The 26,268-nt window shown below is 35.7% G+C and overlaps 1 protein-coding gene across 17 annotated transcripts in view; it reads right to left on the reverse strand.

The window, feature by feature from the left end:
* The window catches only part of TRPS1 (transcriptional repressor GATA binding 1), a 248,830-nt gene that overhangs the window by 161,614 nt on the left and 60,948 nt on the right, over positions 1–26,268 (reverse strand). For all 17 annotated transcript variants that reach the window (XM_008538782.2, XM_070630888.1, XM_070630879.1 and 14 more), the window contains 2 exons: positions 24,994–26,123; positions 8,365–8,968 (listed from right to left, as the gene is read on the reverse strand). In XM_008538782.2, coding sequence (XP_008537004.2) covers positions 8,365–8,968; positions 24,994–26,123 — 1,734 coding nt within the window. The remainder of the gene's footprint in view (positions 1–8,364; positions 8,969–24,993; positions 26,124–26,268) is intronic.

The following is a 26,268-nucleotide window of genomic DNA, read 5'->3' on the forward strand; positions in this document are numbered from 1 at the left end:
TCCCACATGGAAGACTAGAATGACCTACAGCTAGGATATACAACTATGTACGGCGGCTTTAGGGAGGAAAAAAAATGAGGAAGATTGGCCACAGATGTTAGCTCAAGATAAACCAATCTTCCTAACCAAAAGAAAAAAAAAAGAAGAAGGCAAGGCTATCTGAGTTGACTGCTTTCACTTAAGACACATGACTCAAAGAAAATGGGTCCTGCTTAAAAACAAATTTCTCTACAAAATAAAAAATGCAGCACATACAATATAAGGTAAGTATATCATACCACATATATGGCTATTTGGCATCTGTTATAGTCCATATACGTGAAAAGAAAGAGCTCTTAAAGATTATCATCTGCTTTTTCCTTAATTATCTGCATTCATCATTAAATGTCAACTTCTACTTTAACAGTTAACCCTCAATTAAAAATTTCTAGGATATTAGTCTCCAAGTTTATTATTTATGAGCAAATCTATTTTGACTCTTTTAGATGACAGTGACTTGGACACTGAATATCATTTGTTATCTGTCACATATTTTCTTAACTAAATAACTGGAATTATATTATAAGAAATTACCCTAAGAAACGACAAAACAATAAAATAATATGTACAAGGAAGTTCATCAAAGTTTCTTTATAACTAAAAATTGGAAGTCGTCCAAATGTTCATCAATAGGGGATTTGCTAAACATATTATAATACAGCTATTTCATCGTATAACATGGAGGCACTGAAACAAATATTGTGGGTTATATTTATTGATGGGAAAAGATGTCCACAATATATTGTTAAATAAAAAAAGAAGATTATAAAAGAGTAAGGCACATGATCTTATATTTGAACAAAACACACATTTGGATGCATACAAATAATAAGTTAGATGCCAAAATATGAATAGAAAAGTAATGGTGGGTTAGAATTTATCAGTGGTCTTCAGTTTCTTTGCAGTGTTCTGCATTACCTACCTCTTTTTCAATAAACATGTATCACTCACATAATTTTCAAAAAGTGACTTTTTTGTTTTGTCCATAAAACATATAAAAAGCACATGTTTAGATGAAACAAATTATTCTGAAATTATAGAAAGTCATCCAAACATGATTATTAACAAACGTCAAAAGTCAAAGAAGGCCGTGCAAAGATTAAGAGCATGGACTCTGAAGTCAAATTGCCAGTGTCAGAAATGCATCTCTGCCATTACAAGCACTGTGACCTTGGACAAATTAATTAATCTCTCTGCCTCAGTTTCCTCATCAAAATAAAAGGGATAATAATAATAGCTTCAACCTCAAAGGGTTTTGGTGAGGATGAAAGGAATTAATCCAGTAATAAATTAATGGAAAGGCAGTGAACTTTTAATCCTGGAAACTGAAATGCTAAGTTACTTGGCAATCAATTATAAACATCCATCTATTTTAACCAAACACTTTATTTTCTAACGCTTTCACGTGCAATTGTTCTAAAGCAGTTTCGTCAGGTTTTATCTTCCTCATCAAGAATTCAAATTGGACAGCTGTGAGGTACTCTCATGCTGCCCAGTACATGAGTAGCTAAACACAAAAAGTTAACTTTCTGAGAACACACTATTTTATGGCATATCTGTCTACCAAGACCTTTTTTTCATGATTTAATCTAAGTCTTGAGTACCAAATTGCAAACAAAATGTGTAACACTATAAGCAAATGCAATTTAATAAATCACACTGTCATGGATCTTATCACTTTATTCAAACAAAATACTATTTGTTATCAAAAATCTATTTTAAGAATCTTTCTATTGGTATCCAAATTCTCATAAAAGTCTGTCTCATAATCACTACTCATCTTTTTTAAATGTCAGTAAAATTATAAAGTACATTTTGCCTTTTAAGAAATATCTACATATCCTTAGCTTTTTCTGGTTAATTATGATGTTACAGATATGTAAATTTCCAGGGGCTGAAATGGTTCATCCCTTTAATAACTAATATGTGCAAATTAAATCTTCTAAATCGAGAAACTATCTTTTTAAAGAGGCAAGTTATGATGTGTGAGAGCTATTTAATCATTCGGACATGAATAATGATAGCAAACACTCAATTTATCTCATCACAAATGTCCTGTAGTTAAAAAACAAAAGTAAGATTCCTTTTCCTTACTCCTCATCATGAATAACAACATAAAAAAAACACCTTAAGATGAAATATTGTGGCGTTTTTTCCAAAATAAAGTTGCTTTATTCCTGGTTTTGTTTTATCTGTAAATTACAGTTAATTATAAACATCTATAAATAAGAATGTTACTTCGCTGAAATACAAGAAACAGGTTCTTCAAACTTTACTGAATCGATCTGCGTCTCCCTAAACTACCAACACAACCAGCCGCAGCAGCATCCCACTTGCCAAGTCTCCTTGCGTTAACTGGTAGAACATTCTAGTAAACAATGTCCTTGTCTATAAATACTTAGTCAAAGTTCTCTAACAGAGTCAAAGGGAAGGAGAGTAAAAGAATAGGACAATGGAAACAATATTTACTTTTTTGGTGGGAGCAAAGAACAAAATACACAAAAATCCAAGATAAAAATTTTCCTGGCATTTTACGTAATCAACACTTCTGTTAAAATCATCCATCAGACTTGACTTTGCCAGAAAAATACTAGATTCGCATCAAGGCTGCGTAGCTCATGGCTAACACACTTTTGAATCATTCTGCATCTGTGCTCCTGAAACTTGGGCCACCTTCTGTATACTCTTTACTTCCAACATCTAAGATCGCTCAACAATGGGTTCCTTTTGGGGCCCTGTTATCTCCTGACTCATGCAGCCTGTGAAAAAAGGAAGCCAAGCGAAAGATAGTTATACAGGAAATAATTAACAGATACTGTGCTGAAGGATACCATTTCACAGCGACTGCAAACTTACAGCCCAGTTCACTAAAAGATACATCTGCTTCCCATGCCTTAGAAACCTGGGCCAGCAGAACAACGCCAGACTTCACAAAAAGCCCAGGTTACAAAAAAGAAGAAAAAGACTCTTTTAAAAAATACTTCAGTCAATGGTGCTGACTTATAAAAAAGAAATAAGAATAACAGAAAATCCCATTGGTCAACTCAATCAAAACAAACTTATATGTATCAAATTGCTTTTAGTTGTGATTTACTGTGAAAAATGGTCAACAATGTAAAAGATGAATTAGCAATACAGGGGAAAAAAAGCTACCTAGATTTTATTTAATAAAAAAATTAAAATGGTCATGTTCACTATTACACAAAACTAAGTCAATGAACACATTGTATTTTTAAAATAAATCTACAATATATTTTCATTTGTCATACCCTTTTCTAATAGGTGACGACAGAAATGCATTTATACAGGGCAGAAGCACAGAGATGTACAAAGACTGTTTATCTCTGGATATAGTAAATCATTTTTAATATTTTATTCTTAGGCAAATCGAATATCAACAGCTACCTAAAAAGAAACTTTATCAACATGGCCTAAAAACAACTGTTTCATAACCAGCTATTAGGGAGGTATATAATTCCCATTTTTCCTGGTATAGTCTGTTCTCTCTGGTATTTGATATACACGCGTGAGTAAAAGATTCAAAAAGGGTGAGGAAAACAGTTATGGACATAAACATTATGCTGTCAATACTACCCATATGGTAATTCAAAGACTGCTTTTATTTCCATTAAACATGAAGCAAAATAACAAATATCAGACTTTTCACTCGAGATCATGTTTAGTTAAAAAAGTTCCTGCCATCTTCTGTCAGTGGTTGTAAAGGCATTCAACACTGTCGCTTGTTTGAACGTCTGTTTGGCTGCCAATGGACTGTCCCCAAAAGAACATTTTTGCATCTCAATAGCCTGTCCGGTATCAACAATCTTTAAACTATAAATTTAACACTGCTGAAGAAAGGGGGAAATAACATCTGCTTTGTAACTGTCTTGGTATCACATTTACAAGTCGAACAAATAATCGTACTACTTTGCGCTTATCTAGAACCCTGAATCAGACGATCTGAAACGGCCTGACAAACGTTAATTAACTAAGCGGCACAGCACTCCTGTGAGGACGGCAGGCATTCTGATCCTCTCTGAGAGAGAGATGAACGGAGATCCTGGGAGGCCCTTCCTTTTGACAGTCAGTGGTTCAACTTGGAACACACTCCCAGAACTTGGAACTCAACTCCCACGACCCATGGCTGAACATCTCTGCCAAACTAAGCGGTGCAAAATGTACATGTTAAAACAGACAAACTTCCCTAAATAAATTTACACTGGAAACTAAAACCAGTCTCAAAGAGATTTATTTTTCCCCTAGATGCACGAAGAAAGGGGGCTTCTAACGATGGCGTTTGAACCTATGGAAGAATTAGAACTTATGCGTTATCTGTGACATTCTGTTCTCACAAATGACATGGAGAAGTTTACCTGAATGTTGATTTGCCATAAACGCCCGCTACAGATTCACCAACTAAACCTGCTTATATTTCTGCATTTCGTTAAATGAAAAATGCATTTGATATTGGCAAAGTCATTGTGAAATTTAATGACAGACGTTTCGATCCTACTAATGTGATATCAGTTAAAAGACAAAGTTTGCTATGCTATAAAATCTGATCTAAAAAGTCAATTACAAGGATGAAATCCAGAATTTCTTATCTAGGAAGTAATAAGACTCATACAGTTGCATCTGCATAAGAGTCTATCTACAAAATAAATACCTTCAGGTAAATATACATTGTAGAAGTCGGTCAGAAAAGGGTACACCGTGACTGTGCTGAATTCACACTACACTACACTGTTTAGTTAAAAACATCTATTTGAATAGAAAAGAAACAACTATTTGAATATATAAAACCAATTAACTTTTGCTTTTAGCACAGCACAGGCAATGTGAAATATGCTAACATCTCCACAGAGCCAAATTTTAAGTTTAAACGAAAACATGGCATTTTCAAAACATTTTCAGGGGCTTATTCATGTTTTATAAGATCTAGTCTAAAAGTTTTAAAAGAGTAACAAAGTTTCATATAAACTTGAACTATTTCTAGCAGAGTTTAAAGGCTTTAATATTTCTTCCTACTCATAGAAGGAAAAACCCACCGATTTTATAGAAATATTGTGTAGGTAACACAAAACAAAAATCTAATTTTCATAAAGCAATTTACAAGATAAAGCTTATGTTAATGTGCCCCTTGCCATACTCAAAGCACAATGGTCAACAAAGGTCACATACACAATTTAAAATTTTTTATAACAAGATCAATTCCATACCAGTATCAAGGGAAAAATATAAAGACATTCAGTAAATGAAAATATACATAAATGATCTGTTATTGAACACAAAACTAAAAGCCAAACCCTGACCTATGCAAAACAAAAAAAAAAAGAAATGAAGAAAACTAAGGAAGAGAATATTTTGAAATTTTAGCTCTTCTCTGTGATTCTTATATTTCCTTCCTCACTTTGAGTACAGCAAAATTTCATAACTAAAACCACTTAAAAACATTATCAGGAAGATCAATATTCTGAAAGCGACATGATAATTACGTGCTTTGTGACATGACCCTAACTCCATTCAGCCTACTCTTTAAAAATGTTTCCATTATTTACCAGTATAGTATTGAACTGTTTTAAATTAACATTTTCTGCTAGACAAATTTTCCATACTTAGTTCTGTACAGTAGACAAAGCTGATACTCAAGTTTTTATTTTTAGTATTAGAAACTATACATATAAATGTATTTACAAATATACTTGCTTTATTAATGCTATATTGTGTGTACTATGTAATAAAAAAAAATCACTTTTAAAACTTATTTTCTATTTTTTAAATGGCTAATTCTAAATAAACATGCCAAACGACAAGGTAATTTCAAGTTCCACTCTACTATTTAAACTCAAATAGGATTACATCCTGTAGGTATATATTTACAGACAACTGTATTTTCATTCAAAACATGTAAATTACATTTGCATGTTTCTATTTTATATTTACAAATCTTTACAGGACACCTTGACTACCAACTAGACCTCTACAACTAATGCTGGGTTTTCCCTTCCTGATGGCAGAGGGTTGAAGTGAGAAGCGTGTATTTGCTCTGACAACTCAGCAATACCAATTTCCACCACCAAAGTAGCATTCCTGACAAATTTACAATCAGAATGGGCTCTGCTTAATTCTCTTAGATGTCTTCAAAAGCTGATCAGGTGTCTTAAAAAGACATGCGTACATGAAAAATTTTTAATTCAGTTAATACACTAAATATTTCACAATAAATTAGTTACACTTCCTATTCCAAATATCCAGTAAAACTGGTGATTTCCAACAGCATGATTCAAATACAATGAAAATGTAAATTTTTTAAAGATTCAAATTTTACTAAAATCACAGAAGACCCAAGACTCTTTAATATAGGTATATATTTAGTTATTTATCTTATAGACGTAGATTTTTTTTAATTTTGTAAGCTCTCAAAATTCAGTAGAGGATAGTCTTTCAGGATCACAAATGCCATGGTTAGGAATTTGACTGTTCATTTGTAGAACACGGTTAAGCGGTCCCCGGCTGAAGATTTCCTACCTCAGCAGCTAACGTGGAGGAACTGAAAAGACAGTTGAAATGATGAAACAGAAACTTGAAGTCAGGGAATTAAGGAAGTGGAGGAATTGAGAAAAACAATGTTTTAGAAAATTATCATCCCAGCCTGCTCAAAAAATATAACTATCATGCCCAGGTTTTAGACTTCACTGTGTAATAAATTATTTATCATTCCAAATTCTTAGTGTATACAAATGGTGGCAGAAAAGGTAATTTTCCAGAAAGTCTAAAAGAGAAAAAACAATCTGATATCGAATGAAAATTTTAAGTGGGACAAAAGGGTGGGGAACTCTAGTGAAACAGATGTGAGGCACCCAATTATACTACACTCTCCAGATGCAATATGAAATTTAACAAACCTGGGACATGTCATTCCTGCTTATAATCAGAAAATATTAGAGCCACTTGAGACCAGAGGAGTCCTGATGTGCTAAGAAAATAATGAGCATTTACGATGATAAGAATGCAGCTCCTTATATATTTATCTAAAAGAAGCTCCCTGAATTGAACAGCCTCTTGAAGGGTACTTTCCAAAGTTACTGATAATAAACTTGCTCCTTCCCTATGGGAAGGATTCTTGGTTTCTCAGACCACAGGGGGCATCACCTCTTCTGCATTCAAGCCCTTCCCTTCGCTCAGGGGCACAACTGCAGATGGAAAGGTAACAGCTTTTATAATTAAGTGTGCCCCTCTAAGGGGTGTTTCTCAACTCCACTAGAGAATACCTGATAAGCACAGATAGGCTTCAAAGAAACTGCAGGAAAGGAGAGCAGAGGAGCCAAGCCGACTTTGGAAAGAGCAATTTTTCTCCCGAGAATACATCCAGAGAGACCTCAGGGGTCTCTGACCACCAGGTCACAGCCTTGGGCTGGCCGAACTCTATTTCCTAACTGGCTCTTCTGTAAAGGTTAGCTGGTTTCAGATCCTACCTTCTAGGCACGGACAAAGCTTTAAAATCATCCAGAAAGCTCAAAACTTTCTCAGAGACAAGGTGAAATGTTGAAGCAGTGGTGCCTTAGGCAAATAGCAACCATCACTTACTGGGAGCTCAGGAATTTTCAAAATCTAAAATACTTCTACATAGCATGAAGACAGCCATCGAGGATCTTATCTTACTCAGAGGTTTGGTTTGGTTTTTCTACCTGGGACTATGTCTTTCTCCATAAAAGAGCAGAAAATGTAAAATGCATGGTTCTCTTTGAATGCTTTTCACACCATTCCCACTTAGGTCTAACTTCATTTTTCCCCTCTTCTTGGCAACTAAACAACAAGCACTGTCATTTGTACATAATTATATTGTGAGTTTTAAAAAACACTACCTTTCTGTATTAACATCTCACCAAAGGCTTTGCCTTCTTAGTGATTTAAATCTCTGCTAATTTCCTTATTAACCATATACTGTGTCACACCACCTTAAAATTTAAAAGTCATTTAGTTATTTGAATGTAACAGAGGGTGCATCCTTGTAAGATGCTGAACTTCCCTTCTCCAAATGTGGCCTCGTTGTTTGGCACAATTACCAGGAACGATTAACCACCACTCAAGAGCTAAGAGCAATGACAAACAAGTGACTGCCAACTACTGCATCAAGTGTGTGGACCGCACACACAAACACACATGAGGCTCCTTTCCACCACTTTGGCCTTATAAATATAAATCTCCAGACTGACAGAGATCGTTCGGTGTCACTTGGTAAGACATGAACTAAATGAAGAGAATATGTGTTCCCCTCTTTTCCCTTCAAGATAGAGAAATTATTTAAAAATTAAACCTTCCTACCCGTAACAGAGACTGCGATTCATCCTTAGACTTGTTTTCTCCCGATGCAGGATACTGCTGGGTGAGGGCCCCGGACTTCTCTCCGCCAGCTGGCACCCCCTGCAGGAATCCCTTGGTCTCCACAGCCAAGCCATAAATAGGTCGTGCCAGATGGGCAGCTTCTACATTGGGGCTATCCCTCATGGTCTTTGTCTGCTCTTGGGTGCCGGACACAGGCGTCAGAAGCCCCAAGCTTGCTTGAGTATATGATGGACTGCCCCGTAGGATGTCTGCCCCTCTCCAAGTCATGTTGCGAAGGTCATCACTTGAACTTTCAGTCCAAACTTTTTCTTTTAGCCCGTCCTTATCTTCTAGCTTCTCCCTCTTCACCACACTCTCGGAAACTGGCTCTCCCAATTTAGAGTCTGGATTGAGCAGACTGTAGACCTTGAGGTCAATTTTGGGCTCCTCCTTGATGGTGGACATGGCCTGACCGTCCTCTTCGCCATTGGCTGTAGTGATGTCCTGTTCCTGGCAGTGAACAGTGTTGAAGTGCTCCAGTAGTGACTGAGTATCGGCAGCTGTAAAACTGCATTGACGGCATTTGTAGCAGCTGTGTGCTCTCCTGGGGAAGAAGAAAACAGTCAATGGAAATCTAGCATTCTGAAGGGCTTTTTAAAAGAATACTCTTTAAGCACCTGAATTTTATCTCATGTAATGTAACAGGTAGAATGAAATACAATACTCTTAACATCCAGAAACTGGAATGTAATTAACTAGAATTTTAAGTTCTATATAAAGAATGTGATGTTCTCTTTTGTTATATTAGTAAAAACAAGTACGTAGACACACACACACACACACACACTTATGTGCATACACTCCAGAGGATTCACTGGTTGGTTTGCTTATTATTGAAAGACCTACTCTGCTCATTTTACCATGACTGGATAATCATCAATTCTATATTATTTAAGAAGATATTCATATATTTTTTACATCTAATTCCATCAATGGACTTTTCATTTTCTGTTTATTTAAAATTTTTTTTACTACAAATATATATACATTTCTAGTGTTGAAGTGCTTTACACAGCTTTTACATATATTAAAATAAATACTAGCTGATTGCAACGTTCTTTTCCATCAAAATTTAAATCTATTGAGTCAATGAAATACAGTGGGCTGATTTACAGAATCTAGTAAATAAGATGTATTAGAAACTCAAGATCTTTTAAAACAAATTCTATCTATCTGTAAGGACTTATGAACATTCAACAAATTGAGTGTCTGTTGGGTGTCAAGCAGTGTGATAGGTACTATACAAATATATTCATTAAAAGAGTGTGTGTGAATGTGTTTATGCGCGTGTGTATTCTTTTTAAAATACATAAAACAAGGAGATTTTATTGTTGAATTTCATAGCATCTTCTGAAAGACAGAACAGTAACTGTTAAATTAGGACAAATGTTTGATTAACAAAGAAGAACAGGGGCACTGTATCCTAAAAGGCATACCGGAAAGGTACACAAATGACTTGGAATAAGGCATACTTTCTTTAACTATAAAAACCTTGTACGGCTCTCTCAATAAATACCATGTGAAACACTTGCTATGCCACTGATATAATGTGTTATGAGTTACCAGCTTAAAATAAAATAGCAAAATAAGTTTTGAGAGCTACTACTTAAAGCTATGGCAAAATAGGTACTCAGATATATAATTGTAGATAACCATCACAATATTACTGTGCCAGACACTGGGTACACATTGGTGAATAAAAGACACGTAGTCCTTGTCCACCTGGTGTTTAGAGTCTAGTCAGGAACAAGCTTCACATCAGACTATAAATAACTACGTAAGAACAAAGAGTGATGTGTGCTAAGAATGAAATGGACAGGATGGTAATGAGTAGAAAGCCTGCTTAAGGTAGTAAGGAAGGTCTTTCGGAGGGAGATATATAAAACCAAAGGATGAAAAGGAGCTATCTTTTTTTTTTTAAGATTGGCACCTGAGCTAACAACTGTTGCCAATCTTTTTTTTTCTTTCTGCTTTTTCTCCCCAAATCCCCCCAGTACATAGTTGTATATATTTTTGTAGTTGTGGGTCCTTTTAGTTGTGCCATGTGGGACGCCACCTCAATGTAGCCTGATGAGTAGCGCCATGTCCGCACCCAGGATCCGAACCAGCGAAACCCTGGGCCGCCGTAGCGGAGCGTGCAAACTTAACCACTCGGCCATGGGGTCGGCCCCCAGGAGCTATCCTTGTTGGAAGAGGAGGAAAGGAAAGGAAGTATATTCTGTAAGTCTGAGATGGTGAAAAGAGGCCATTGCTGCTTTAGAGGAATAAATAAGAGGAAGGATATCAATCAACAAGCTGGAGGGCTCATGTAGAGCTTTATACACCACGCTAAGGAGGTGGATATCTTCAAAGGTTAAGGTAAGCAAGTGAAAGGTGATAAGCAGAGCTTATAAGTCAAATGTATGTTTTAATCACTTTCAGTTGTAATAGTTTCTGTATTCAATAACTTCATTCCCTTATGACACCAGTCTGATGGCTGAAAATCCAAGTAACACTACTATTTTATGGAAGGAAAATTCAAAGGAATTAAGACATGTAACAAAATCTGTCAATATTTGTTGAGAGTACTTGATGTGGTACACAATTATTTTACCATTAAGAGCTTACATCTGGTTGAATAAATGTGGATATTTAACTTTTACTTTTCACAGAAGATTGTTTTCAACCTTTTCTCTTATTTTTATTTATTTTTTAAGTAGTAAAGATAAAACAAAAGTAATATAATAAATAATAAATAATTTGATAACGAATTGACCATAAAAATATGATACTAAAATGAATTTTCTCAAGTGAAAAAAAAACTAACCTTTAAGCAGAGAATGTCCATGACCAAAAATAAGAATCTTGCCACTAAAGTCAAGGCCAAAAAACCCCAAAACAGGATTAAGATCACCAAGGACAATAGATAAGACTTAAAATCTAAGACCTAGAACCTCTGGGAACCTCATCCAAAGCAGCTTTTTACCAAAACTACATTAAAGTATGATCCAACGGGAGATAAACTCCTAAACTCAAAATTGCACCAAAAAACTGTTACGCTTACAAAGCTCGAGCATGCAAAAATGGATTTATCAGGATGGTTACAGTTCAAACCATACCTAGGAAATACCCTAGGGAAGACATATTGCATAATCTATTGAGTCATGAAAATTAAAAATAAACTAACAAACTTCAGGAAGCACATTCGCAAGTTCTGATTGACCTTCACCCCAAGACAATTCTAATTTGCTCACTGCCCACTGTGGCAGCAACTTTAGTTTCACTGAGCTGGTGGGATCTCTGCTTGAAATCCGTGATGGGCTCCTTGCCTGTAAATTAACACTATCGATTGCCACTGCTACTTCTACCAAAATTGGTGGCTCCAGTACAAAAGCCCCAAAGAATTACGGTACTGTTATTTCAAGAAAGAAAGATGATTAACATACCAGAGAAGAAATAGAAGATTCTAGAGCACCACACAACAAAATTATTTTCAAACAGCAAACTAGCAGTTCTTATTGGAGAATCAATTTAGTTCATTTAAGGGTGTAGACTCCAGAAGCAGAATGCCTGAGTTTCAATCTTGGCTCTCTTATTTTAGTATATATGTGACTTTGGATAACTTACTGAATCTGCCTCAATTTTCTGATCTGCAAAATGAAAATAACAGTGCCACTTGATAGTGTTCTTGTGCATATTAAGTAAATAACACTCGCAGTAAGTAAGTAAGTAAGGGCTAACCAGTATAAATCACAAAAGTAAATAAAGTCCCTTTCTTCTGTTTGAATCTGCATCCTGTACTCTTTGAGCAAAGGAGTTTAAACTGACAAACTGGTATTTTGATACCATTTTTTTTCATTATCCCATGTACCTTAAACATGACATATATCAATCTTAAAACCAAGTTTATTTTCCTAGAAGATCCTTTGCTTTAAGACATTGCCAGGTAAAATATATTCTATGTCTTTTCTGCCTGACCTAGTGGCATTCAATGGTCTGAAAGATTGAGCAGTCGAGCAGTTTACTGCTTAATTGTCAAGCTTTACTCTCTTTTCATTAATAGTAGCGTACCCAGAATCTTAAGATTCTGAAAAACAAAGATAGGAAGGGCATTACCTGTGTTTTATGAAAGTCTTGGGAGGTGGGGATGCCTTGTGAGGTGTCTTAGAGCCATAATATATCTAAGTAATTAAGATTTTGTGCCTTTGATATCTACTTATTCCACAATCTAGAAAGGTCCTGAGCCAGCTCATCCCTTCATTAAAAGAAAAATGAACACATCCAATCCTTACCCATTATTCAACTGGTACTTCCTCCTAAAGATACAAGGACCTGGGCCCCTGCCCAGACAATAAATTCATCACCAAGTACCACAGTCTGAGACAACATGTCTGGGACTTCCAGGTTTTCTAGTTTCAAGTTCCTGTTCCAATGGACAACTCCCTAACTCCTTACAGGTCTCAGCAAGAACTGCTCTGATCTGCCCCACAGAACAGCTCTGGATCTCATGGACCTAGGCAAAACCTCCCCTGACATCGATGCTGGAGAACCAGCTGAATGCAGAGAATGGTGGGGACAGGTGTAAAGCGAAAAGAAGACAGATATTACAGAAGTAAGTTTTCAGTGAGAACCAGGTTTACGTTGAAAAGGAAAATACATTTTAACAGGAAGCATATTAAAATAAGGTTGTGATAACAAGCTCATCTCACACACCTTTTCTTTTGAAGAGTTCAAAGCATTCACTCATATATGATCTCACTTTCCACTGAAGCATAAAGCCCATTTTACAGATAATAAAATGGAGGAATCAGGACTTGTCCACTTAGTCTATATCAAGTCAAGAATAGAGGTTTCTACCTCCCAGAGCAATGTTCTATTTTTCTAGCCTTCCCACCTAAATTTTTAACTTCATACAAAAATTAATGAAATTACTGATAATACGGAAAATGAAAATACAAGGGGATAGAAAAGGTCTTTTAAATGACAGAAAAGAGACTGACTACAGTGATGGTTTGCAAAACAGGTTGTGCGCAGTGCTACAACAGAAGGCGTTTCTTAGCAATAAAGATTCCAAGGCCTCTCCCTGGCCCTACTAAATCAGAATCTCCTGGGCATAACCTCAGAATCTGAATTTTTAACAAGGTCCTCAGGCGACACCAATGCAGAGACCAGTATCGACAAACTACGTTAGTAAATAGACCATGGTTCTAACAACTTAATGAACACACTTGTAGACATCCTCCACCCACCATGACTTTAATAAAACACAGGTAATGCCCTATCGTTGTTGAATAGAATCTTAAGATTCTGGGTACATTACTATTCATGAAAACAGAGTAAAGCTTGACAATTAAGCAGTAAACTGCTCAACTGATGAATCTTTCAGGCCATTGAACGCCACTAGGTGAAGAGCGAAGGCCATTTGCTACATAGTACTCTAGTGACCTGAAAGATTTCTTTCTCCCTGTAATACCAGTCTTAAATAAATGACAGAAAATACATAAAAAAGACAACATCATTCTACTTTCAAAACTTGGAGAATACAAGCTTTTCAATCATCTATAATAACATCTAGAGCAGTGCTTCTCATACTATAACACGCATAGGAATCACCTGGGAATCTTGCTAAAATTCAGATTCTGATTCTGGAAGTCTGGGGTGGGACACAATGTTCTCAATTTCTTACAAAGTTCCAGATACCGCTGTTTGTCTCCAGACCACACCTTAACTAGCAAGAATCATGAAGCCAGGGTCAAAAATAACTTCAAGATAGGCATTAGCTTGGAATGAGCTCTCAGCATATACACTGAGCCCGGATAAAACCTTCCCAAATGAATTCTCCATAATGAGCAATATCATTTTCTCTATTAAAGCACACACAATATTACCCACCTCTGGGAATCAACACTAACAGCTTTATAAGTTAAAACCACAAACATGACATTGTCAAGCATAATCCCAAAACAGTAATTCATCTTTTTTATTTCATTGTTTGGAGACCATCTTTCAATATTCTTTAGTGCTAAGCCATTTATATATATTATCTCACAACAGACACACGAAGTACATACTTCCACCACCACTTCACAGAATAAGAACCTGAAGCACAGACAAGTCAACTGACATAAAATAATATGGAGGGCACAATGAGAGTATTTTAGCTCTTGTCTATGTTGACTCTTTCATGTATGCTGTTTGGTAGCTGATGCAATGTTACTACCTTGTTCAAGAATTAGTTCCTGAAAGACTGTGGCATATTGTCTCACATGCGTCATTCTCTCAATGATAACTGAGATCTTCAACATAACACCATGTCCCCAGAGGAAAAAAATAGGTTATTTTGATCTCTAGCATAAGAAACATTACCCAAGGATGAAGTTTAGTCATTGTGAAACTACATTAGTCTGGACTTTCCTCTAACCTATTACATGCATTTCATTTTATCAGCATTAACATGAAAACTCCAAAGAAGTTTAGGGAACTCTCCCTTCATTTCTCAAGATTCTCTTCTCATCCTTAAAGACTTCCCAAATGACTCAACCCATGAGTAAACCTAGCATCCTCTGAGCTACTTTGAAACTTTGTCTTCCTCTGAGGAGTTTTTCCACATTGCCTTTTATTAAAATCTTGTATGTGTCTTACTCTACAGTTAGATTGCAATTGCCTGAAGATCAAAACCAAAGCTCACACACCTCTGTATCCCCATATTCCTACTCAGAACGTCCAGTCAGTGAATATCTGCTTAACAACCCAAGGAATGAACCACCACAGCTCTGGGGATGTTCCAGATGCTGGATTTAATATGTAGAGTCATAAAGCAGCAGAGAAATATTAAGAAATACACAGATATTTTGCAGATGGTATATGTTCAGTGGTCCTCTGAATAAACTCTTCATTATTTAAAAATTCCTAGAATTTCTGGCTACATTAAGCCAAACTAATTTAAAAGATGCTACATGGGGCCAGTCCCATGGCACAGCGGTTAAGTCCAGTGCACTCTGCTTCAGCAGCCCAGGTTCACCGGTTCAGATCCCAGGCACAGACCTACACTGCTCATCAAGCCATGCTGTGGTGGTGACCCTCATACAACGTAGAGGAAGACTGGCACATAGGTTAGCTCAGGGACAATCTTCCTCAAGCAAAAAAAGAGGAAGATTAGCAACAGATCTTGGCTCAGAATGAATCTATCTCATTAAAAAAAAGAAAAAGACACTACAAATATATGCTTTGCATTAATTTAAATTCTATACTCCTGCCAAGTGGATAGCAAGCATTTTCCTTATGCTACCTGAGCAAAAAAGATGGCATTTTGTAGGTCTCCCTAGCATGAGGTTGCCAGATAAAACACAGGATGCCCAGTTAGATTTGAATTTCAGGTAATAGATAAATAATGTTTTAGTGTAAGTATATCCCATACAATACTTGGGATATACTTATATAAAATCTCAGTACAGTCCATTTAATATTTTAGACAATGAAGACATAAATCCAAGAAAGTTGGACAAAAGAGCTAAATCATCCTTTGCTTCCAGAGAAAAGCACATTGAGCTGCCTAAAAAGGCCAAATTCTACTTAAAGTGACTTAAAATTTCTGTGAGAAAAGATATTTGATTTCTTACCCTACTTCATAGAATTTTCATGTGCTATAAAAAAGCATTTATTTCAGATCCATCCATATTTCAATGCACAGTTGTCTTTTATCCTTTAAGGAAGATTTCATTCATTAGTAGAGATTAAAAATTATTTTCATAATTCATAAAAGGCTGTTTTCTAAATTGTAGGAAAAAATCAGCTAAAAGATGTTACTCTTTTACTCTATTCTGATATTTCCCTTTTCATAATGAACCAGCTCACAGTATATGTGAAGTCAGCTCTGAGTGACACTGTTTTTCTTCTTTAAATGTTAACTTCTATCACTTAAAAAGCTGTCCTTTACCGAATAACTGTATTTCACTTTCAATAGTTTAACCACTGTTTTTCTCCTTAAATGACTAAAAAGAAAACAAGTAAATGAATAAATCATAATTATACTGGTAATTATGATTCTATATTTGGTAATTATAGAATAAAACACCCACAGATAAATTGTTGCACAAAAGGAGAAAATGAAGGTGATTTAATTTAAACATAGTTAAGTAGATCTGACATCTAATAAAGTTAGCCATTTTTGTAATATATACTTTGTTTTATAAAGGTCTACACATGTGCCACTCGAGATTACTGAAGTAATCTCATTGTAGAATGATGTAGAATGATGGAATGAAAACCAAGTGAAAAGAGTATGTGAGGGACAGAGACAGAAAAGGAATTATAGGTGGATAACCAGATCAAGCAACTTTTAGAAGTTGGACACATAATATTCGGCCTTAGTTAAGTGCAGAGGAACATTCTATAAAATATAACCTAAGAAAAACTGAAATTCTGAATGAATAAAATTCCATCTAGTCGACTCATCTTGCATTTTTAAGCAGAACTAATCTGATTAGTATTTACTCATTTAGAGTAACTCGTTTTTTTAGGCGAGTGTGGGGTGATTTCATCTTCAAGAGGGAGAAGAAAATAAAACTAATGCCATATTCGAAAAATGTCAACTTACAATTCACTTGCAAAAAGAAGATACCCTCTACCAAATGTTCAAAATAGAAAGATAAGTCTTCCCATAAAATGGAAAGTAAATAAGAAATGGGAAATAATTTATATAAACTAATATGAAATGGAAATCGTGGCTAAAATGTATTTGATTTGAAGACTTGATAACTGTTCTTGTACAGTCTTTAGGACCATTAAACCTGAAATTTCTAATAAACAATGCATACAAATAAAAGTAGTGCAATTGTGGGTTATTTTCTTGATGGACTATAACATCCTGGGTAACTTTCTGTCTCACAAGGGGAATTTTCAACTTGAACTATTATGTCCATTTCAGGGTTTTACAGGCAACTGATTTATTAGGTATTGTTTAAAAGAACATGACACATAACATACACAAATCTAAATGTAACCATCATGGCCCTCACCCTTTTAGAAACTCTGTACTAATGCACTGTGTACTTGGCTTTTTCAGGTGTGTTGATAATTAAGTGCTTATCATAAAATCTATTCTTCAGAATTAGCAGAGCACACAGTCCACGTTCTTTCCCAGAGCTCTTTTAAGATAGAAATTGAGCAGTACTACATTAATTTGACCAGCTACTATATCCAATGTTATTTCCTGCAGCCTGAGTTATATATTTTATGTTTAAAAGATTCAAACAGTTTAAAAATTTTAAAATGCATTCATAAATCTCCAAACAGATGCTTGTAATCACATACAAGATCAAAAAATATGTACATTTTCCACATTATAGACAAGTAGGTAGACAATGAACATACTACTGATTTTTAAGTAGTTCTTTAATAATAAGGGAGATTGAGAATGTATTTAAATATTTATTGGACATACATATTGATGAGAATTGATGCCTCATTTTTATTTTAAAATTTTATCATGTAATGTCAATTACACACACCCTATATATATATATATGTATTCATATCTACATTTACCAAAAAAAACCTAGTACATAATCAAAGAATCATAGAATATGACTATATATAAATATATATATGCTCTCTATAAAAAAGCATATATATGGAGATACAATATTTATGGTACAGTTCAATATATATATGAATATATATGGTATATTTATGAATATATGTATATGGTATTCTTTTGCTAGTTTTTGAAATTATATAAAATGCTATCTGGCTGCAAATAATCTCTCCAATTTATTTTTATTTAGCCAAAATTATGCTTATAAGATTCTCACATGCTGTATTCAACTGTCATTTATTCAAATTCACTACAGTATAATATTCCATGGTATGAAAAATCTACAAATTATTTAACTAATCTCTTATGGATGGTTGGGGGTGTTTTTCCTGTTTGTCTTTGTTTTTGATTTTTGTTTTGGTTGTTTTTCTCTTTCAAAAAATACTACTATGAACATTTTTGCATGTTTCCTAGTGCACCCACACAAGAAGTTTTCTTCTGAAGAGTGAAATTATGCAGTCATTAGGAATAAACATCTGATGTTGCCAGAATTTGTCAAATTCACTTAGAAAGTCATATGTACCAACTACTTTTATCCCTTATATTTTTTGTCTTAACATCTACACTTTTTCTGAAATTAACAAAGTGACTTCGTTTTTTCTTTGTTTAGTATTTGCCATGTGTAACTTTCATCTATCTTTATCTTTTTGTTATCAAGGTCTAACTTAATTACACTGAGTCAAAGGATAAGTTCTGTATGATACCATTTTTCTGAAATCTGATTTCTTTTTTGGCTTAATCTAACATGTAACATTTTATAAGTGTTTTATATCTGCTTGAAAAGTATGTGCATTCTCTAATTGTTGGATATAGAATTTATATATTTTTTACTAAATCAAGTTGGTTAATTTGCTGTTCAAATATTTTATATTGTGGAAACTTTTTCTGCTCAACCTTAAATAAGACAGGTTTCTTAAAATTTACCACTGTGATTGTGTTTTGCCATATTGTTCCTATAGTTCTCTATCAATTTTTGCTTTACGTATATATTTATTTTTATTTATATTTTTTTTTGCAATTTGCTACTTTAATGACATTTGGTAAACCATGACACATACACATATACACCTGTACATGTCTACAAATTAGTTTAAATGGTTACAGAATACTGAACAGATAATTTTATTTATTTGAGTTGAGGGATAATTGACATACACCATTATATTAGTTTCAGGTATACAACATAATGATTCCATATTTGCATATACTGTGAAATGATCACCACAATATGTCTAGTTACCCTGTCACCACACAAAGTAACAAAATATTCAATACAATATTATTGACTATAGTCACCATGCTGTACCTTACGTTCCACGACTTATTTATTTTATGACTGGAAGTTTGTACCTCTTGACTCCCTTCGTGCGTTTCGCCCACCCCCTAACTTCCCTCTCCTCTGGTAATCACCAATCTGTTCTCTGTATCTATGAGTTTGGATTTGATTGGTTTGTTCATTTGTTTTGTTTTTTAGATTCCACATATAAGTGATATCACACATTATTTGTCTTTCTCTGACTTATTTTACTTGGGATGATACCCTCAAGTTCCACCAAGGTTGTTATAGTCAATATACTTAGAATTGTCATATCTTCCTGACGAACTGAACCTCTTATTACATAATGAGTTTTCCGCCATATGCTTTTTGTCCTTAGTCTAAGTTGTATGAGATTAATAAAGCTACCTCAATTTTCCTTTGGTTTATATTTGCTTTTATAATTCAATCTATTTTTTTCTTTCAAACTCTCCTTAGCCTTGTGTTTTGAATGTGTATCCTATAAAAGGTTTATAGTTCAATTTTCTTTTTTTAATATGTCTAATAATATCTCTTAAGTGGAAAGTTTAATCCATGCAGGATTAAATTAAGGTTCACTAAGATTTTTGATATCTAGACTTTTTTTTCTTTTTTGAGGAAGATTAGCCCTGAGCTAACTGCTGCCAATCCTCCTCTTTTTGCTGAGGAAGAATACCCCTGAGCTAACATCCATGCCCATCTTCCTCTATATTATACGTGGGATGCCTACCACAGCATGGCATGCCAAGTAGCGCCATGTCCACACCCAGGATCCGAACCGGCGAACCCCAGGCTGCCAAAGCAGAACATGCGCACTTAACTGCTGAGCCACTTGGCTGGCCCTAGAATTTTTTTAACTATCTTACTTTTGAAATTCTGTTTGTCAATTTTTCCCATGTATCCTCTTTTGTCATTTTTCAAAAAAATAAATTGAATTTTATGGGTGCTCTTTATTTTGGTATTCCATTTTTCTGCTCTGTAGCTTTGGAAGTTATGTTCTCATTTCCTATTCTTTTTATTGGTTATTCTTAAAATTTTTCAAGTATGCATAGCAAAGTCCTAACTTACTAATTCCAGACGGCTCAAGGAACTGAGAACACCTTAATTCTGTCATTTTCCCTGCAAACCTTCATAACAATGTTGCCCACTGTCTTAGTCTGTCCCTCATTAACTGAAAAAATTAGACAGGCTATGGTTGCTTAGATTTACCCACAGTCTCTGGTCCTTGTTTAAGTGAAAATGTCTTTACTCTTATTCTTGGAAGATACTTTTGACAGGCAGACAATACTAGGTTGATTTTTTTTTTCTCTTCTTCAAAACTTTGAATAGTATTCCTCCCTCTTCCAGCTTCCATTGTTACTGATGAAGAGTATGCTGTTAACTTAATTGTCTTTTCTGAGTAGTTGATCTGTTGTTTCTCTCTAGTGGCTCTAAAGGACCTCTCTGCCTTGGCATTTTAATCTTTACTATAACATGTCCATGACTGAATTTACTATATATATCCTGCTTAGCATAAACAATGCTTTTCTGTATCTGTGTATTTATGTCTTTCATCAGTTCTAAACACTCTTCTGCCATCATCTCCTCAAATATTGATTGCCTATCTTCCATTCTATATTCTTTTCTTCTGGGACTCTACTTAGATGCATGTTAGAACAGCTTAGTATATTTCCATACCTTAATTTCTACTTTTGATATTTTCCACCCCCTTCTTCTCCCTTAAGTATTCTGGCTAATGTCTTCAGATTAAAGTTCTGATTAACTCATTTGCTAATCTGTTATTTAACCTATCTATATATTTTAAGCTTCAACAATTATATTTTCCATTCGAAAAATGCTATTTGTTTATTCTTTGAATATTCCTGGTCCTGTAATTACAGTCTCATGCGCTTGATCAACTTGTAAGTCTGATTTTCATTTCTTTAAACATTTTTCATTATCTTATAACTGAAAACTACTATTATCTGAAGTTCTTCAGTATCTAGCTATTATTTGCATTTCCTACTGATTTCACATATAGTAGTTTATATCCCTGTCCATATGGTAAATTTTTGTAATGTTGAGCTCATGTAAGTTTTATTTTAAGTCACAGATACAATGGAGGTGAAAAGTACAGTATTTGCTGTAGAGCAATTTGTGTTTACTTCTGATGGGAGTCAGAGGAAGGCACTAATGTACAATCACTTCAACCACCTTCAAGGTGCCAGCTTAAAGTGAAACTCACAGATTCAGCACCCTCTCTCTGCAGGGACTCCAGGCTTAGTCTCCTGACCAACTGCAACATCAATATTGGCATTTGCCGTCAGTGCAACCTCATATTCCGTGCTTGCACTTCACTTCTTCCTAGTCTGGTTTAGTTCACTCTTCATGAAGGGGTGAAGAGAAGAGCTTCAGAAATTCCCCTTAATTCATGGAAGTCTAGCAAGGCATTAAAACCTATTATTTTATCTAGTATAGTTGTTTTGTAAGGAGATAGTCCTCCTAATACTGAAAATTTTGATGAGGAAAATGGTAATCAATTAGAGAATGGGTACACTGTTTAATTAAGTGATAAAGAATAAAAGAAATGGAGTGCATGAAACAAATTCACAAGTGGAATATAATAGCTCAGTCATGATGTGAGCTACAGGTATCATAACCGAACTTGAAACGTTAAGAAAAGAGAACTGACCAAGTTCCAGTTAATGACTGGATAATGTTTACAGTTCTTCCAGGTTAAACCTGGCTCTTTGGGAAAATATCCCTGGAACGGAATCTACACAGGTTTTTCACTCTAAATCAACTCTCCTGCGTCTCAGCTGTAGTTATTTTATAGCTACAAGATTTCACATATTGTACAGTTCTCAGCTTATACTGCCTTTTTATTACACTGTAAGTCTTGTATATAAAGCACTCAAAGGCCTAGAACATTCCGCAGTAATAAGAGAATTATAGTGAAAGCTTCCCAACAGGAATAATATAAATAGACATAAATGTAACCAGAAAGATACTCTTGTGATGTGGCAAACTTATTTTCTGATACTATCTTCAAAATGTGGCCTTCTGGGAAAATGCTTTGTTAGCAGATCAAGTTTTCAACATCCACGTGACTATTTCTTTCCACATCCCTGGGGCCTCCATTGTTATTCAACTTTTAGTAGAGTTTCTTTATCCTTCCTACCAAGCTGTGACTCCTAAAATGGTAAGTCTCCAAATTTCAAATATTTCTACAAGAATTCAAACAGATCAGACATTAACTACTCAGCACCTTAAAGAATCTAGGATCACCCAAACTACAGCAGGTTTTAGAGCACATGCAAGAGTATTTTAATGCCCTAGAGACAAGTGCGGTACAATTTTTTATCTAATAAAATACTGAGAGGTTGACTTAAATTCAAAATGCACAGATAATTGTCATGTTGTGTGGAACCCTCGATCCTCAAAATGGTTCCAAGACCATCTAATAGTCAAAAATTAAACTATAACTCACCATGGAGATCTTGGCTTATTCATAGCTACTCTAAAGTCAAAAACTCACAGGGATTTCATTTACTTAACGATACTCACTGAGCACCTATGAGCCATCCTGGCACGGTGCTAAATTGTGCAGATACAGCAGTGAACAAGACAAGACTAATCTCTTCCCTCTGGAGCTTACTTTCATTACTGAACTTTAACTAAATTCTGAGATTAATCAGTAATATTTTTATTCATACTTTTATTACACGGGAGATTGTTTGGCTTAACCAAAGCATACGAAAATTCTGTTTTTCCAGACAGGTTTTCAAGCAATGGCCTCAGCTGCCTTGAGAAAAGCCATTCATGCAAATGATCTGGTATCTAGATGTATCAGAGTGTGTGTGTGTGTGTGTGTGTGCACGTGTGTGTGCTGTGGCTGACTTCCTCATTATTAAAAAGAAGATTTTCCTTCAAAAAAAGAATAGATTATCTCATTTTTACATCACCTAACAAATGTACATGCACAATATGCACACCAGTAAGGCTCAGAAGGGAGCTCATGTCTGCTGGCCCCAGAAATAAATTAACACACAGCTAACGTCAGAGGAGCCAGAAACACTCCCTGCAAGTGTGAAGACATATGTGATTGCACAACTGGGCCTTTCCTAGGGCTGACCTTATACATTACACAGTGTAAATCTCAAGGAAGTGTTTCCTGAACATTTAGATTCACTGTGAACATTAGGAGGCCCTTCAAATTAACATCTAACATTATTAGCCTATCATTGGACATGAACTGCTTCATCACTGGTGACTGAGAAAACATACATACCCTTGGACTAACATGCAACTTTTAAAGAGAATGGGAGGAACTGTTTAAAATCTTGGGATGTGAAAATTGAAATAACCAGATTTTTAAACTAGGATATTGAGTCCACATATGGAAAAACACTTAAAAATCATAAATAAAGCTCTTTACTTTGATGCTTAGAGGCATAATAACAAGAAAGCCCCCAATAAGCACTAATATCTGAGTGCACTATATTACCAGGATTTTACTGAACTAATTCCTACTTATAACCAAGTCTCAGTTTAAATGCTCCTTCCTCGGGAGGCATTTCCTAGTCCACCATATTGGGCTGTGTTGTCACTATATTCCAACACAGCGGTCCCCACTTCATCTTTCATGACACTCATCACTCTTAGAAAGATCTGTGAAGATCTTCCCTACTGAACTTTAAGTTCCATGAGGGCAATGACTATATTTGTCTTATTTTCTCCTTTATAGTCAATGCCTGGCACAAAGTATAGTTTTGGAACTAATTAAAGAATGAATACATAAATAAAATAAAGCTATGTATCCTAAACTCAAGTCTAGAAAGCATGAATGATTACCTGGGAAAATTACAATTTATAAAGAGAATAGGATGGAAGTGGAAGTAAAGTATTAACATACCTAACTCCTGTGCTGTGTAACGACATTTCAGTCAACAACGGACGCAATTTTTTAAAGCTAGAATAATGTCCAATCAGATTTTAAAAGCAAAACGAGCGACTTGTTCTCAAGCTGATTATTTCCCAGTTGGGAAAACAGAACATATCATGCTGGCACCTTTCATGTGGGAGCTGCTCTATCAAAATTTATGGGCTATGTAGTCACACTTTTTTTTTTCTTTTTTTGAGGAAGATTAGCCCTGAGCTAACTACTGCCAATCCTCCTCTTTTTGCTGAGGAAGACTGATCCTGAGCTAAGCTAACATCCGTGCCCATCTTCCTCTAATTCATACGTGGGACTCCTACCACAGCACGGCTTTTGCCAAGCAGTGCCATGTCTGCACCCAGGATCTGAACTGGCAAACCCTGGGCCGCCAAGAAGCAGAACGTGTGAACTTTAACTGCTGCACCACCAGGTTGGCTCCTGCAGTCATACTTAACAAGGACAAATAAATGGATTGTAGTAAAGTAGTAAACTCATCAGCATTATCAGCATTACTGCAGATTTAAAAATACGCTTAGTATATGGTAAAAAATAGGTATGAAACATAAGAATAAATGGTCTGAAACAAGCAATCAAATTAAAATCTGTAGTTATCACATCTGTAAATATATACATCTTCAGTTTTATGAATAATCTTTTATGTGATCTTGTCCTGTAACTTCCCCAAGTTGCCACAATCATTCCCAACCATTCTCGGATCAGCGCTGTGGATTCTTTCTATCATTTTCTTGCTATTATCCACCCACCCACCCCCGTATGGCTTACCTGTAGTGTCTGGAAATCTCTTCTTCTACCTGGGTAATGAAATCACATTTGGTACACGAGTGTTCTTTGCTCTCTTTGACAGCCTGCTGTCCATCTGACCCTTGCAGATGATTGGCCTCTTGCTTGACATCCGATGCTTGGGACTCATGCACGCTCTCATAATGAAAGAGGAGCACATCTACGTCAGGGGTGGCGAATGAGCACTGGTGGCACTGGTGTTTGACTCTGGAGCTTCCAGCCGCCCCAGGAGACAAGTGCAAGAGCAAGAGCGCACAGTGGGAACAATTACTTTTTCTACAAGCAAACGGATAAGTAATTTCTCCAAGGTGCTTTTCTGGGCTGCAAAGACCTCTGGGACAGAATGGACAGTGTTTAATGGTACACTTATGAATGTTATGGAGCTGTTGATAATGACGGAGAAGTGGCCCCACTACGATTACATCGGGGCCATGGCTTTTGGAATATCTAAAGTCACAGAACTGACAGTTGTAGCTGGTTACCATATTATCCTCTGCTCCTTTGCTGGAGAAGTCCTTCTTTTTAGCCCCGCTAGAGCCCTTGTCTGCCTTGCTCATTGGCTCCCCTTCTGCACTTTTAGCTAGATCATTCTGATTAATGACGGAGCCCCTGGAAAGCTTATCATTCAATTCTGGATTAAGGCTGCCTGACTGCGCTCCCGCATGCTGCTTGCCGTAATGTTCTAGAAGTTTAAGTGAGCTAGAAGACTCACAGCTGAAACTACAAAATTTACACCAGTAGTAACTGGTGGCCTCTGTACCATTCTGTCTCGAAGAATCGAGGGGCTTGATGGGCACTGAGTAGCCAACAGGAGTGTCATCTCCCGCCTTCACTGTGATCTTGTCCTGCCACTTTCCCAAGTCTCCAGAATCACTGGGTCGAAGGGCAGGGATGGATTTGTTCGAGTTTTTCTCCGAAGGTTTTGCACCCTCAGAGGAGGGGAGAGAAGCTTTGATTTTGTTCGGGTGAGTCTGAAGAAAATGTTGCTCGAGTTCAGTTGATGAGTTGCCCATGTAAGTGAAATTGCAGAATTTACAGCGGAAGTACTTGGTGTTTCCTTGGCAGTCTGGTGTCTTCCGTCCAATGCCAATGAACGTTCCACCTGAAGTGACCTGGGATAGAAGAGATGGATGTTACTTTAAAGGTGTCATGAATTCAATGCGCTCTTTAGGAGGGAGGAGAGAACACTACCAAGTATTGCACATTGAGAAATACAATAGTACTTCTGCTTCTTATGAAATCACTTGAATAATCAGA

Source organism: Equus przewalskii, chromosome 8 (assembly GCF_037783145.1).
Source record: "Equus przewalskii isolate Varuska chromosome 8, EquPr2, whole genome shotgun sequence".
NCBI classification, from domain to species: Eukaryota; Metazoa; Chordata; class Mammalia; order Perissodactyla; family Equidae; genus Equus; species Equus przewalskii.